The sequence below is a fragment of the Lathamus discolor genome, chromosome Z (genome assembly GCF_037157495.1).
Source record: "Lathamus discolor isolate bLatDis1 chromosome Z, bLatDis1.hap1, whole genome shotgun sequence".
NCBI classification, from domain to species: domain Eukaryota; kingdom Metazoa; phylum Chordata; class Aves; order Psittaciformes; family Psittacidae; genus Lathamus; species Lathamus discolor.
The window spans coordinates 107432873-107448687 of NC_088909.1; the positions used below are offsets into that span (position 1 = coordinate 107432873).

The 15815-nt window shown below is 39.6% G+C and overlaps 1 protein-coding gene across 4 annotated transcripts in view; it reads left to right on the forward strand.

Moving 5' to 3' along the window:
• Positions 1-15815, forward strand: part of SETBP1 (SET binding protein 1) — a 273582-nt gene that overhangs the window by 158266 nt on the left and 99501 nt on the right. Inside the window, exon 1 of one of the 4 annotated variants that reach the window (XM_065661722.1) lies at positions 5217-5319. The exons of the other annotated variants lie outside the window; for them this stretch is intronic. Within the exon in view, the coding sequence (XP_065517794.1) occupies positions 5266-5319 (54 nt within the window). The 5' untranslated portion in view covers positions 5217-5265. Of the gene's footprint in view, positions 1-5216; positions 5320-15815 lie in introns of those variants that run through there. 4 annotated transcript variants of the gene reach the window in all.

The window sequence follows — 15815 nt, forward strand, 5'->3', positions numbered from 1 at the left end:
TTTCCAGATATTCTCTGTGATGGGAAAAAAAGCCATATTCAACTAAAGTGGCGGCTGTATCAGATACCAGCAAATATATGTCTTTACTGAATTTCAAGCATCATTCTTTTTTTTTTTTACAGTATCTCTTTCAATGTTGTCACATAAAATTATATTATATATGTTACATATCTTTTTTCCTAACTTGACTGAGATATTGCAATCAGAATTTTCCTTTCCCCCTCTGAATTCATGCAATAAAGTATATCACAGCTGCAGCCACATGAGGACATGCTGGATGAATCTACCTTTAGTAATTAATTCTCCTCTGTCCATAAGCATAAATAAATATGGCAGGGATGGATCCTGATCATAGTCTTGTTTCAATTGGTTAGACGTAATTAAGCATTATAGAAACATGATTACTAAAGTAAAATATATGCGCTAAGGTTTACTTGTGTAGATTTTGAAAGTCAGTGAACAGAATTTGCAGAAATATTATTCATATTTTCCAAAGAAATATAACTTTGAGACAAGGCAAAATTTGGAAATAATTATTTGAAAATACTTTTAAAAAATTATTGGCCTAAGTAGCTAGAGCAGCAGCTGGAAAAGAAAAAAGAGCTGACAGTAGTCCTTGTCATTTCAGGAGCCTGTATGATTTAAGAAACTAAGCTTGTGCTGTGTCAGCATTGATTTCTAATTTTTTTTAACCTACCTTCAGAGATCATAATTTTTTAGAAAATTATGTAGACAAATGAATAATTGGGTGTAGTCATAGATTTGACCTTTTAAGGTACTTTGAGATTCTTCAGAAAAGTGCTACATGAAGACTAGACATTCTTGTAGCGTGTATATTTTCTCTGTGAGAGTAGGGAATGAATGCCCACACTGCTGTAGAACTTAAAAGGGAGGAATAATTTAGAAGGAAAAAAAAAATCTAGGAAAAATAGATCAAGAATTCTGCGCAAAAAGCAGCTGGATATGATGAACAAAGGTTTAGCTACTTTTCATAATGACAGATAAGTAATGAGGTTGAACTGCTGTGATATTGTCTGGAAATACAATAGATGACATTCTTAATAGGCTCAAATTGATTCTTAATAGTTCAGACCATCTGCTGAAACTGTGGAATAAGAAGACTAGTACTTTTATTCTGACCTTCATTTAAAGCACACTAAACACTCTGGAAAGGTGTGTGGACGTTTCTAAGTCTATGCTTTGGTTGGACAGTTTGGGAAAAGTAATCTGCACAGGGTTTGAGGATCAAGCTCTGTCATAATTGGTATAAAACCAAACCCAGTCAGGTTTCAGCTCTGTCTTGCAGGTGTTTAATAATCTTAATATCTACTTAAGCTAGCTTCTCAAAAGTTAAATGTGTGAAAGAACATATATGGAAAAATGTAATAACAAGTATTAGTAGTAGTAGTAGTAGTATTTGGAAGGGGGGGTGTGTGTACACGCACACATGCAGTATCTTCTCATGCTTACTCTGTTCACAGAATTCTTAGGTGACCATAATATCCAGAGCGATTTACAACATCATGTTGTGCTGTAGACATGCATAGTGATAACAAGATGTGTTAAAGCTGCGGAGTCTGTTTTGACTCCGAGTCATTAAGTTTCAGGAGTATTCAGTTTGAAATAGGAAAAACAGAGCATTCATTCAGTATTCAGGAGTACTCAGTTTGAAATAGGAAAAACAGAGCACACAGTTGCAATAAATATAAAGAGAGTACTATAAGATAGCAGAACCAAATAACAGGAGACATTAATACTTAAGGATGTCTCCTGTTCATGCCCATTATGAAATAGTTTGAAAGGCATAAAATTGGCAGGAACCCAATTGTTTCTAGGTGCATCTGGAAGCTGATTATAGAAACACTTTCTGCATGATATGATTAACTCCATCTAGCATCTATATATAGCCGTGGGAGTTTTTTATATGGAGATATTATCAAGGATATTCTTTCACTTTGACCGTCTTAGGTGGAGCCCTATGAAAGTAAAAACCTGGACTATCATTTCTGTTATTTGATTGTGTTGTACAAAGTGAAATAAGCTCCCCATCTATGATAATGCAAATTATGGCAATCAAATAAAGAGAAGACAGGCATTTGTGATGAATGGCTATTTCTGTCACATTTAGTGATTTCCTTGTAAAGTCAGAATCATAGAAGCCCAGACTGGTTTGTGCTGGAAAGAACCTTAAAGCTCATCCAGTTCCAAACCCCTGCCACAGGTAGGGACGCCTTCCACTAGAGCAGGTTGCTCCAAGCCCCCTCCAACCTGGCCTTGAACACTGCCAGGGATGGGGCAGCCACAGGCTCTCTAGGCACCCTGTCCCTGCACCTCATCACCCTTGCAGGGAAGAACTTCTGCCTGGGATCTCATCTCAATGCCCCCTCTGGCAGGTTAAAGCCATTTCCCTTGTCCTATCACTACATGGCCCTTGTAAAAAGTCCCTCTTCATGTTTCAAATGTTGTGGCTTTGTGTCCAAAAAAGGAAAAAAATACTAATCCTTCCATTCTTTTGCTGCATAATGCTGATGTACAGGTAAAAAAATTGAAGCCAATCAAAATTTATCTTAGATGGTGACTGTAACTGGTTAACTGTTGCAACACACATATATTGCAATGCCACTGGGCCCAACTCAGAGACTGGAAGCCTTTTCTTTTGCAGGTAGTATGAAGAGAACAAAAGGTATTTCTTCATTATTAGAAACCAAGCGCTGAAGATAAAATTTCTTCTCTCCAACCTGTGTTTGCCCCATTGCAGTAGAAAAGAAACAAGGTGTAACTAAAGGTGACAGAGTGCTAACTGAAATCCTGTGCTTAAAAGACATAAATCATGGGAGTGGAGATCTGCTGCTATATCTGCTTCATCTTTGCTCTAGAGCTAAGTCAGTTACTTGTCTTCTCTGCCTTTTAATTTCTCTGCTCTGTATGGGTGTTTAGCAATATTTATTTAAGGAGATGCAGAGACATAATTTATTCATATTTGTAGCATTCTTTCAGATCACTGGTAAGCTGGGGTATGAAAAGGCATTGGTCTTATTAAAGAATGTCTTTGTTCAAGATAAAAACGAAGCAATTTTTCTGCTAGGTGGGTAGAAGTTTGTACAAAGATCTTTATTTTTGAAAGGGACAAAAAGTGGACCACTTGGACTTCAGGCCTGGTGATCTGAAACTGCATCAGTGCTTCCACTTCCACTGCATCTCTTCAAAGCAGCAGAAGGAGAAACAGTATTAACCAAGGCTGAATTGGACCAGCACTGTTTTTCACAGTGATAGTGGTTAATCATTAAAATAAGGGGCCAAGGGAAGTGATGAATTCTTCATCTTTTGATCTCTTTGAGATTGAAGAACTCTCTGGAGGAAACATTTCATACAAAAGTTATTGGGCTCAACAAAAGAGTAACTAGGTAAAAATTAAAGCTCTATGACATACAAAAGATAGATGATCTACAAGTCCCTCTACATGTGTGATTCATTCTACAAAACTTTAGATGTCTGAAGTTAGATACCTAAGATTGAACTGGTCACCCTTTTTATTCAACAGTAAGAAATAGGCATCTCCAGGGAGTAATCCATTTGATGTGCCTTAGATGCCTGTTTTAGTTCAATGTGAATTGTCCTCTGGGGTACCTGTTTCTCTTCGTTGACTGTCAAGGAAGCATCCAGTGACTTTTTCACTTTCAGGCATGTCATTTTTAGATGCCCAAGACAAAACGCATCCCTTTGTGGGTCACCTAGGAGTTGTGGAACAGCAGCCCTTAATATACAAGACAGAGGCCTGTTTCGTGATAGTACGTGCTTTACATCATCTGTAAGCCAGATACTGCTCACTTAGTTGCATTCCCACCTTGGTGAAACATTCTATGTTTTGAAAGGGAGACCTGAGAACATCACTCTTAATTTCTTTAGGGGCTCAGATGTGGGTAAAGCTGGGCCAGATTCTGATCTGAGTTACTCTTTTATACAGTCTCAGTAATCTCAGGTTTTGGTGAAATCAACATGCCTTGCATCTTCAGAATAAAAGCAGAAATGAGCCATTTTTACAGGATTAATGCAACTGCCATAGCAATTTGATGTTTTCTGTGTAAGGAATGACTAGATGAAAGGTGGATCTGGAAAAAATGCTATGCATTACTGAGCATTTATAAAGCAAACACTCTTGAGAAAATCCTTGTTGAGCATGTGGAGACAGTGTTAAAAACACTTTCATCTTTCCTTTCTTCCTGTCCTGTAGTCTTCCTGGCGCTGCTCCAAACTCATTTCATCACTTGGTGTTACTTGGTTTAGACCTGTGCCTCTTTGTATTCTGTTAATAGCAGACTCCTGCATAGTGTATCCAATTCCTCGTGTCTAACCTTGTCGCTCAAGATGACAAACCTGTCATCATGCCAGAGGTGTGCTCTGAGCTTCTTGGAGCAATGCTCAGCCCACACCTGACGTGAGCAACTGTGGTGTTTAAGATAGGGGCTTAACTACTTTAAACACCCTTCCTTGTCAAGGGAAGAGGTAGGAGCTTCTGGCAGATTCCTCAGCACAGGACAGTCTGTTGTCTTTCTGTGGATCACAGGGAGGGAGATGTGGTTTAGATGCCCCAGTAATGTTCAGCGGTGGTGCTGATTCATCTTGGAACACACGTTAGTTAGGAAGCCTTGTGGTGCATTGGTGAGTAGACACAGGATTCTCAAGGCAAAGTGAGTTTATCACTCTATGTAATTGCAGAAGAGTCAAGTATGGCTATACAGCAAGTCTCAGCCCCTGCCAGTTGCCTGTTATCAGGCTACCTTCTCATGGTCTGTTATCTTCCTGGGTAGTTACTCTTGAGTTTCCAACAGCTGCTGCTGTCCACCTAATCAAATGCAGAACAATCCTGGCATACCTCACTGGTGTGGAGAAATATGAATTCCAGAAGCTCTGTGAAGTAGAGGGGCAGCGTAAACATGTGTCATTGCAGACGCCGTGCCCAGACTGGGTCTCTGCACCACTGACCCTGAAGATAGCAATATGTTGCATATATCACTATGCATGTGCAGCCTGATGTTAGGAGCAGTAATGCTGCAACCAGTTGGCAGGGGAAGGAATGGGATTATCATTACTACATGGCTTTTTTTGATTCTTCGCCCTATGCAATTTGCAGGCTCCCATGGTACTGTACCACAGGCTGTTTAGCCATTCTTCAGTTCTCACTCACTGCTGCAGAGAAATCTGATCCTCTTCAATTATGGGGGACATGATACTCTTGCCACATCCAGCTGTTGCTGACATGATGGTATGTGCATTGCCTCAACTAGCAGTGAATTTTCAGTCTGCAGTATCATGGTTGAGGTGAGTGTTAACCTGTTGCTTTCCTTGGAGACATAAATCTTGCTGTGACAAATTTTTCTGTGCAACGGTTGGCCTGGGGAATAGTCATTGTACACTTACCTGAACTGTGGATAGAGAGGAGATTTTGCACTTTTGGAGCTCGCACATGCTTTCTGCTTGTAGAAATTCACCGTCCCATTAAGCAGGGGCCTTTCAGTGCAGTTTTCTCTCCTGCATGACACACTCCTACTGATGTCAACAGGAGCTTCACCTGCAGCACGGGTACAGAAAATGCCTAAGGGGTGTCTTCAGGAGGCAATAAATAGCTGAAGCTTTTAGGTTGGCCTGTAAAACTTTGGCTCTGAAACGACCTTTGTTTTCCCAACCTAACCAGAGCTCACTACAGTCTGATAAATTCTCAGAGGTGCAGAAATCTCTTTATTTTTGTAACCTGAAAATTCTGGTTCTGTTTGGTTTTAAAAGGGGATTGTTCATATTTTTTGTCACTGAGATTGTACTTTTCTTCTAACAAAAAAGATTTGGAGAAAGTGATAGTCATTAGCTGGCTTGAGGATATTAAAGTGTGGAAGAAAACATCACTGCTCCTCTTCAAGTAGTAGTTCAAGAAACATATATCTTAGAATCATAGAATCACAGAATCATTTAGGTTAGGAAAAGCCCTTAAGATCGTTGAGTACAACTCAAACCTAACAATGCCGAGTACACCACTAAACCATGTCCCTGAGTGCCACATCTGCATGTCATGGAGATTCCAACATCCTTATGGATACAGGCACCACCATTCAGACTTCTTCATGATGTGGGATGATTTTTTTATTGCTATCTGCTTTTCTGCCTCAGATGCATCATTGCTACGATGCTGTGGGAAACATTCGCTAAGATATAATAGCTTTTATCCTCTGATGGTGTATTTGTCCTCTGAGGTGTTAACCCCATCTTGGGAGACTTAGAAGTTTTCCTATGGTCCAGGAGGTGCTTAACACTGTCTCATAATTCTCAGCTGAGTGCCTTATGTCATGGAGCTCTGCTGCACCTGAAGAACAGATCTGGGAGCAGGGGCAGAGAAGCAAGAAAGATTTAATTTCATCACTAAATGAATTGGTTCCTGTTCAGAAAGTTAGCATTTATAATGAGGATTTAAGGATCTAACCTTTTTTAATTGCTAATAAAAGCTTGAATCCAACAAAAGCCAGCCTTCATTCACTTAAGAAAGTTTCCTAGATACTAATACTGAGTAAATGAGTTGTTTGTTAATTCCTGAGATTTATTAAACTTCGGAGCACAGAAAATGTTACACCAGTCAAAGTCTGATTTTTGTCTTAATATGAGGTTCCAATTACTGACTGTATTGGCTACAGTCACCAGACTACAACAGATGCTTCAAAGGAGCATGCAAGAAGCCACGTATTAGATGATAAGCAGAGTTACAATTTGCTCATAAGAAAAATAGTTACTTATCTACTGTCCCTGCTCAGTGTTTGGCTTATATCCTGAGACATGACAGTTTATATCTTATTAAGCCACAGATATTTTAATGTGATAGAGGATAGCCCCAAAAAAAGGAACTGGAGCTTGGGAAGTCTGAGAGTGCATAATTATCCCCTGATGGGACAGGTGACGTGGACCAAGTGACATAATCTTTCTGCACCTCCATTTCCTCACCTAAACACCATCAAAGATCTTCATAGTTGTGATGTTCCTGAGATCTAGAACTGTGATAGAAGAGCAAGGAAAGGTTAAATGAAAAATCAAGCTTGTATCTAAAACATGAGCAATTATTACAAGGAGTGCCTTAGATGGAGTACTAAGTTAAATCAGTTCCAGAGAACAAAATGTGCTGTTCTGTTTTTTTGGACTGAGTACTCCAGACACTTGGCAGAGTTTGTGTACAAATTGATGGGTGTGCAATCAATTTGGCTGTTTATCCCATGCAGTCTCTTAGGTGCAAATCCCCCACTTATTTCCATGGATCAGCAGGGAGAGTAGTGCACTAAAAACTGAAAGAAAACCCCCTCAGGCAGTCACTTCTGATGATACTATTCACTATTAATGTTTTAAAAAGAGGAACACAGAAGTGCAAACAGAAAGGCCTTGTTCTGTTTTTCTTCCTGCAGCCGACTCAAGAAAATCTTTCATATTTCCTTTGCAAAGAGCGAGCTAGGAAACAAACGACATCTGAAGACAAAAAATGGGTTGCTCACCCAGGGCTTTGTTAGAAGGTCACCTTGCAGTTCTCTGTGGTTGAGAGATATTATTATTATTATTCCTCTTTCAGCCTTTTTTTTTCTTCTTCTTCATCTACTTACTCCCTTAAGCTAAGTGACAATTTATAACTTTGTGGTTTGGTTGTTCTTAATGGGAGCATTGAAGAATTATAATGTGCTGAATGCATGTGACAGGGCGTTCCTTCCTCCTGTGTTCAGCTCCCTTCCCCATCAGCTGCTGTGGCTCTTCATGTTTAACCACTCCCAGCTTTCAGAATACATTGGTTGCCATTCTCAGACCTTCTTTGCCTTTTCTTGCAGCTGTTCATCTCACAGCGTGGTCAGTGTTTGCAGAGTAGATCAAACCCACCTCTAAAACTATATTCTCTCTTCCCCCCACCCTTGCCTCTGGAAAGGTCACATAGCTCCTGGGGTTCCCATGCTCACACTGGGAGGTATCAGGATTGAGAAAGGTAAACCATTAATAAAGGATAAATGAAGCAAACTGCAGAGTAGCAGGCTGTGGTCCTACAGACAGAAGTAAGCAAAGTGAGCCTTGAAGATCTTTTAACGTGTGTTGAGAAGGTGGTGGATAAAAGCTGCAACACAGTTAAAAGCACCCTCTTGGCATTTGAAATGGGAAGGGATGTAGTAATGCCTCAAGCCTCTGTGTTTGCTTTGGGTTTGTTTGGTTTGGGGTTTTTTTTTTGCCCTGGTTTTAATAAGGTGGTGTCCAATTTAGGGGAGAAAAGCAGTCTTTCCTTAACAACTGTAATATCTCAATTCTGTTGTGAAAGGCAGTGAGCACTCAGGTACCACTTGAGAGGGGATACCCACAGCCTTCTTCAGTGGTGTACCAAAAAGGTAATATCTGTATGTATATCCTCTTCTGGGCAAGGACTTGCAAGCTCAAAGTACAAATAAGCTTTTATAAAATAAGATTTTGCATGACAGCCATCGAGGCTGGACAAAAGCAACTTCAGGAGCCTAGGCTAAGCACAAAGAGTAGGCAAGCCTTAATTTAGAGTTTCACAGATTAGGTTTCATTCCACTCCTGCATAGTCGCTGCGTCTAGTGGAAGGACATAGCTGCCAGAATATCAAATTGAAAATGCTTCTGCACCACTGTGACTTGAGGGGTTTCCTTTGGAATATTCCATTGTAAATTCTCCAGCCCTTACAAAATAAACTGATGGGAGAGTTAAATGTCTCTTTCCAACAAGTATTAGTTTCTGTGCAAAACGTGACTTTGTAGATTGTTTATTGCCTTTTGAATGGAAATTCCTGGATTGGAGTGGGCTTTGTGTACTGCATTTCAGGTGAGAATTGTACTCACAGTCTTCCTTAGAAACTGCATTTATAAAATATGCAAAAGAATCATTCATATGTTTTAGGGTAGATCAGTAATCAGAAGTAATTTTGCTAAAGTACTTTTCCATTTTCAGAATGATTTCTAGATGCTGCCTAGCACTTTACAGTCCCGGCCAGGAAAAGTGTATGTGGGACAAAGCAGTAAGTGCTTCTTGTAGTTCATAAGGTGTTAGAAAATCTAATAAAAATAAATAGAAATGTTAAATATTCATTATACTCTTACAACTCTTCTGAGAGTTGGCAAAAGGCACCAAGATACTCCATTCAAGAACATCCTGAATATATGCATGCAGTCTGTTGTTTCAGGAATGTCAAAAACTGTAACAACTTTGGTTCATCCATGGCAGTACGTTAATATTATAAATCTTTACAGAAAAAAACGCACAACTGTAAGCTCACAGATACTCATTTCAGATACTTGTAGGATTAAAAAAAAAAAAAAAAAAGAAAAGAAAAAGCAAGAATAGCACATAGAAGCCAAGAGGGAGACTGTTATCACATGTATTTATGAAATACCCCTTCTTTAGCCCTGACCTTTAGTTTTCACTTTGAACTGGTATTGCTCCCTTCTGAGCAGTACATATTCTGTATGATCAATAATAAAATGGTGTGCCATCAAGAAACATGACAGTATACATGCCTGGAGTCCACATAATCTCTTTAGAATAATTGTGATAGCAAAAGACATGAAATGTGGGCATCTGATGGACTGGCTAATCCCCTTGAATGTTCTTAAAGAAGCAAACAAAGGGAAAACAAAATCCCAAAGAAATAAAACTAAAGTCACTACTAGTAGTCCCAGAAGGTAAAGTCTTATCCTAAAACCAGTGACCACTGCAACCCAGTCCATGAATCATGGCACTTAAGCCTGAGGAGTCACTTTCCATGTTGACACAGACCTTCAGTAGTCTCATTAAATATAATGGGGTTGCACAAGATGTAAGTCACTGTAAAATATGAACCCTGATCTGATTTCTTTCCCTGAGATTAATTACTTCAAAGCCATTGCTTACTTCCTTCCCCTCTAAAATCCTAGTAAAACGGAATCTTTGAAAGCAAAGTATTTTATCAGTACTGTTCAAAGGAAAGCTGCTGTTAGCTCTCTGTGCATTTTAAAACTAGAATTGAAAACACAGGAAGATGTTTCTTGTTTGAGATATTAGCTCAGAAGTGGGGTTTATTGGACAATGTACTCATAGTTGGACATACTCTAACAGTGAACTAAATAGGCAAGTACCACATACGTGTGTATGTATTGGAGTACACTGGAACATTACATATGCATTGTGGTGAAGAACTAGTGGTCCACTGCGTTATTTCCATGGTACTTAGCAGATAGATGGCCCTTCTGATGGAAAAACTGAATTATACTTGTGAATATTTAGTAGGGGGACCATTGTACCTATTGCAAGACAGTGGATTGAATGGCCTAAAAGGTCCTTTAAAATGTGATATTTATGACTCAGTGAGTGGTGGAGTTCCTGCCACTAACAAGAAAGGATAACACCAATAGTTTCAACAACCTGCAGATATGTCTATGTGTGGCAAATAGAAACAAAATACAGTAAATCTGCTCGTCTTTACCTTTTTATTATTTCATTTACTGTTCCTAGAAAGATCTCCTTTTACCTACCCAGCACTGAACATAAAGAAAATAAATGTCCTTCAAATCTTGACCATTTTGTTTGTACACATATAGATAAAAAATTACATTGAGCTGCATTCTGCCTTGCACAAATGAGGGTTTTTTTAAAACTTATTAAACTGTCAGAGGTATGTTTTGTAAAACAAAATCATATGTTTATATTTTGTAAATAGACCACAAAGTTAGGGGCTTTGTAACACCAGAGAAAGGGTTATTTACATTTCATAGTTTAATACAACCTCTGTTTAAAGATACTGTGGTAGGGTTTTTTCCATACATGTTTCCCTAGGTCACCACTGAAGACATTAAATATTGGACCATCATTTTTTTCCATGCTGAGCCCTTCATAAATGACCACATGGTACTGAAAAAGTACTAAACACCCTCAGAATTGTTTAAAACAACATAAACCAGGTTCATCTATAATATACATGAACAATCAGACTACGAATGCTGGGTGGTGGTTTACAGGTTTCATCAGTATGTATTTAGGATGACTTGCATAACTGATTCATGGTCTCATCACCTATGATTAATGTGCTGTAAAGTTACAGGAATGAAAACATCTCACAGGCAGTCAGTGAAACAGGGTCCTTGCAGGAAAGAGCACTATGTGACCATGTAATTAAAGTCTGTATCATGAATCTGTTTGCAGAAATGGACTGAACTGAGGTCACACTCAAAAACTCATTGAGTCATGAGATCTTTCGGGTTCTTGTCTTTTCCAGTGTACTGGTTTTATGACAAGCTTTTATGTAATTTTTTATATATACTAATTATATAGCTTATACAGATTAAAATCATTGCTTAAAAGCTCACATGCATATAAATCTGGGGAAATACAAGTAGTACACAGTTCCTTATACATGCTGGTTTGCTCTTCTTGTATTAGTGATACTATTTCAACTACTTTTATGATGTTATTGCCCTTTGCTTTAGGGTGCAAAGGGTTAAAGCAGTTAATTCAGTGAAATGTGTGTGTCTCCACTGTATGCAGATAGCTAGAGAAGACCTGAACTAAACCAGACCCCTGTTGTAGTAGGCGCTGTAAAAGATGGGTCCTGCTCCTCAGTTTATAAGCTAAAGCTAAATTGAGCATTATGCAGCAAAAGAATGGAAGGATTAGTATTTCTCTCCTTTTTTGGACACAAAGCCGCAACATTTGAGACATGAAGAGGGGCATTTTACAGGGCCATGTAGTGATAGGATAAGGGAAATGGCTTTAACCTGCCAGAGGGGAGATTGAGATGAGATTTTAGGCAGAAGTTCTTCCCTGTAAGGGTGCTGAGGCACTGGCACAGGGTGCCCAGAGAAGCTGTGGCTGCCACATCCCTGGCAGTGTTCAGGGCCAGGTTGGATGGGGTTTGGACCAACCTGCTCTAGTGGAAGGTGTCCCTGACCATGGCAGGGGTTTGGAACTGGATGAGCTTTAAGGTCCCTTCCAACACAAAACAGTCTGAGATTCTATGATTTTAGAGTCTTACCATTTCCTCAAAATGCTGTTTTCATCCTTAAACTCCAGCCATTCCTCCTTTACCTCTAGAACATGTTAGGTTTTTCATTGGCCTAATCACCCTATGGAAGTGTCTCTTCCTCTTACTGACCGTAGAAACAACTCTGGGTGAACACCAACTATGTTCCTAAATCAGGTATCTGGACTGGCGAGTCATCCCTCTCCTACTAAATCTGTTCTTAAATGTCTAAATAGGAGCTGACCTCTTCTGGTGTTTTGGCTGGTAATGATCAAGTTTCTTGCTCAAAGTCAGAGGGTATAAGAGGTCTTCTAAATACCTATGCAGTGTCTTACACACAAAACCTTCTAACTTCTCAATAAGCTTTTTCTTATCCTTTGGGCTTGATTTTCCAGAAGGTTAAATATGCTTCTTTATCAATAGTTTAACAGCACTCAGTAGTAGATAAACTTTGGGAGCAATAGTTCAATGACTCTTCATGGAGATTCCTTCATTTTCCTTTCAAGGGGAGGGTGATAGATAACATAAGACTGATTGCACTTTTAAGTATTTGAAGTATTGAGCACATGAGAGAAGGTGGAGAAGGGACAGTAGCAGTGAGAAGAAAGTTGTACACTGTCTCACTGTCAAAAGCCCACTCTCTGATATCAGATAGATCCACAGGACTACCCTACCATAGCTGGAAGAAAGGCTAATCCCTGGGATCATTGCATTCACAATCCTGCCTTGTGATCTTTATAAATCTCTTTCTGAACACAGAGGATGAGCATCCTAGTGGGATTGTCAAAATGCTTTTTGTGTGAATGCTTGGTTCAAAGGGAAACGGAGAACTGTGAAGTGTCCGTGAAGAAGCAACTATTTGAAGGTTTGCCTTATGAAAGATTAACTTGCATCCTACATTTTCTTCCTCCCTCTCCTCTCCTCCTCTCATCCTACATTTCCCCCCCTCCCCCCCCCCAGGCTGTTTTTAATGGGCTGTGTTTTAAATGCACGTTGTTTAATTATTTATGCATCCTGAGCCTTATTTTCTGTTTGGAACTTTTGCTGTGGCACTGCCCTTTTTATTTCACACCACTGAAAGCCCACGCTGCATTGTGTACTAAACAGCATCTAAAGGTCCCCTGGAGAATGCACACAGCAAGTCTGTAAAACCTGTTTAAACGTGTGTCTGAGATGGATTATTTGCTTGATTGCTTCGACTGGTAAGTCAGAGAGTGTGGCCAATCTAGAAGCATCCTGGAGAAATAGTTTCAAACCCAGTGCAAAAATTGAATTTTAGTATGTGTACAGTTTTAATTACTTCAGTAGCTTCAGATGGGTTTGCTAATGCATGTCTCCTGAAAATTACATATGGATAGGAGTGGGTTTAATAGCACTTGAAGCCAAGCAAAAGAATAAAGAGAGAAGAATCACAGCAGTCTTGAGTGCTGCTAACAAGTCTAAGGTTATCTAGGATTGATTTTTGTTAAAGTCTTTGATAATGCAACCATAGCCCATGCCCTGAATTAATGTGACTACATTTCTAATGCAAGAAAAGTCAGGAGTGGGATCCTTATCAGGTGCTTAACTCTGTTAGAGACTCATAAACATGGGCTTATACGCACCGCAAAGTACTGGTCAAGAAGCTCAGTGTAGTTACTGAAATCCACCCTTGCTCAACATTCACAGACCTTGGTTTTGCCACTTACAATCATCAGAGATTTCTCAGGCCTGTGTTAGAGTAACCCTGTTTTGATTATGTTCTCCAAACAACAGAAACTCCTGCATTAATGAAGAAACATGGAAGGGAAGAACGGAAAAGATTCTTGATGTCTCTCTTCCTACCATTGCACAATTGTTCCCTATAGTATTGTTTTCCATTCCTTATTATTTTTTCTAGTCCTACATTTTCAAAAAATGTGTTTCCTGTTGCATTTGTAGGCTACCCCATAACTTAATACATCTCACTCTCAGCAGGTTCTAGTATTAAGCCTGAATTTCCTTTCATTTCATTCCTTTCCTCCTATTTGTATTGTGAAAAGCCAGCCATCTCTTCAGCTGTTGGTAGCAAAGTGCCAGGAGTGAGAAGGGGAGTTTTGCTCAGCCTTTTGGCATTCAGTGGGTTCTGTTTTACAATGGAGACTATACTGATGATATTGATCACACCTGCACTTGGATGTAAAGATTAGCTTAAAGGATAGAGATGCCTTCAATGTTTAGTGTTGCCCCGCTGGGGAAGAAAAGTTTCTAGATTAGATCAAATCAAATCTGACTTTATCTGAGAATATACTGCAATCAGACATCATCCCTTTCCCATCTGCAAAGTAATCTGCAGAATCTGGGCAAGTTTTCTCCAAGGGAGATGTCACGGCCTATTGCGAAACAATTCTTCATTTTCCAAAACACTCTTGTAGCTCGATCTTTCCCATACATGGAGTACACAGCAGTAATGACACCCTCTCTGTATACAGAGCTTGTGGGGTTTTTTTCAGTTGGCTTTTTTTTTTCTTCTTCTTCTTTTACAAGAAAAAAGACCAGGTATTTTGAAAGCACTGGTGTTTATTCCAGGAGAAATCCATCCAGGACAAGTGAAACGTCAACACCTACTTCTCAGTAAACAACTGTCAGGGTTTTGAGTAAATGAGGGCTGCGTGTGTGGGTGTGTGTGTCTGTTCGTTATTTAATTACTCCATGAGTCTCCTTGTATCCCTAGTAACCTTCATGTTTTCATTTGAGTTACACCACAGCTTTGCAGTTATTTTCCCCAAACCGTTACTGATGCTGAGACAAGATTATTAGACAGCAGCCTGGCTTTGTCTGCTGGCCATGTTAACTGTAGCGTGGGCAGAAAATTTAAACAGGCACCTATGACCCCTCTCGTGTGCTTCAGAAGGGATTTTGTGCTGCTCTGAGACTCCCTCACTGACTTCTGGCTTGAGCCTTGCTCTCCTGAAAGTGACGAGCTTGACTTCTTCCCTATCAGGATATACTGGTTGGAAAGGAGAATTTTTAGCTCTTTTCTTCAGTTCATTAGCAAAAAGCACTGCTGTATTAGATCTTTCTGCTTGCCCAACAAATAAGTAGGTATCGCACACACTTCAGCTATACTTTGCAGCTTGTCTGCTTGTCAGAGGTGACAGTGCCAGATAAACCCACTCACCAGCGCGGAGATATCTCATCTGAGTCCTGGGGTTTCTGCCCTGGTGGGACTGGAATCCAGATCACTGGAGATTAAACTATGTGAACCACTCTCATTATTTTCTTGAAAACGGATTCTCATTAAGATATGTGTTTTGTGGTGGGACAGGGCCTTCAGAGAAAGTGATGAGCTGAGATGGTAAAAACTTCATGGGTTTCATCCATGTTTTTCTTCTTAAATTAGTGCTTTTTAGCTTGTGTTCCTTTGATGAAATAGTGCAGACACCCTCATTTCAGCGGGGCCTCCCTAGAATTGGGAAAAAAAAATCTTTAATGTCTTCCTTAACTAATATAATGATTTATGTAATACTAGTAGAAGCATCTGCCAAATTCATGGTTCACTTTTGGCCAATAATCACACTACAGAAGATTGTCCCTGGTGTCTCAAACACCAGGCAATGCTGAAGTCACTGGCAATGATCTCCTAGATCAGTTAGACCATATTTACTTCCTCAGTCTTTTGTGTTTTCCAGGCAAAGTAGCTAGAGGTGAGACGAATGATAAATTGGTAATTGAAAGAACGAAGAGGGGACATGAGTTCTCCAAAGGATGCCCATGTAGGGGCAAAGGCTTGGTCCAGCATAAAAATCCACTGACCACGTATGTAGTGAGATTCCTACTCTCCCCA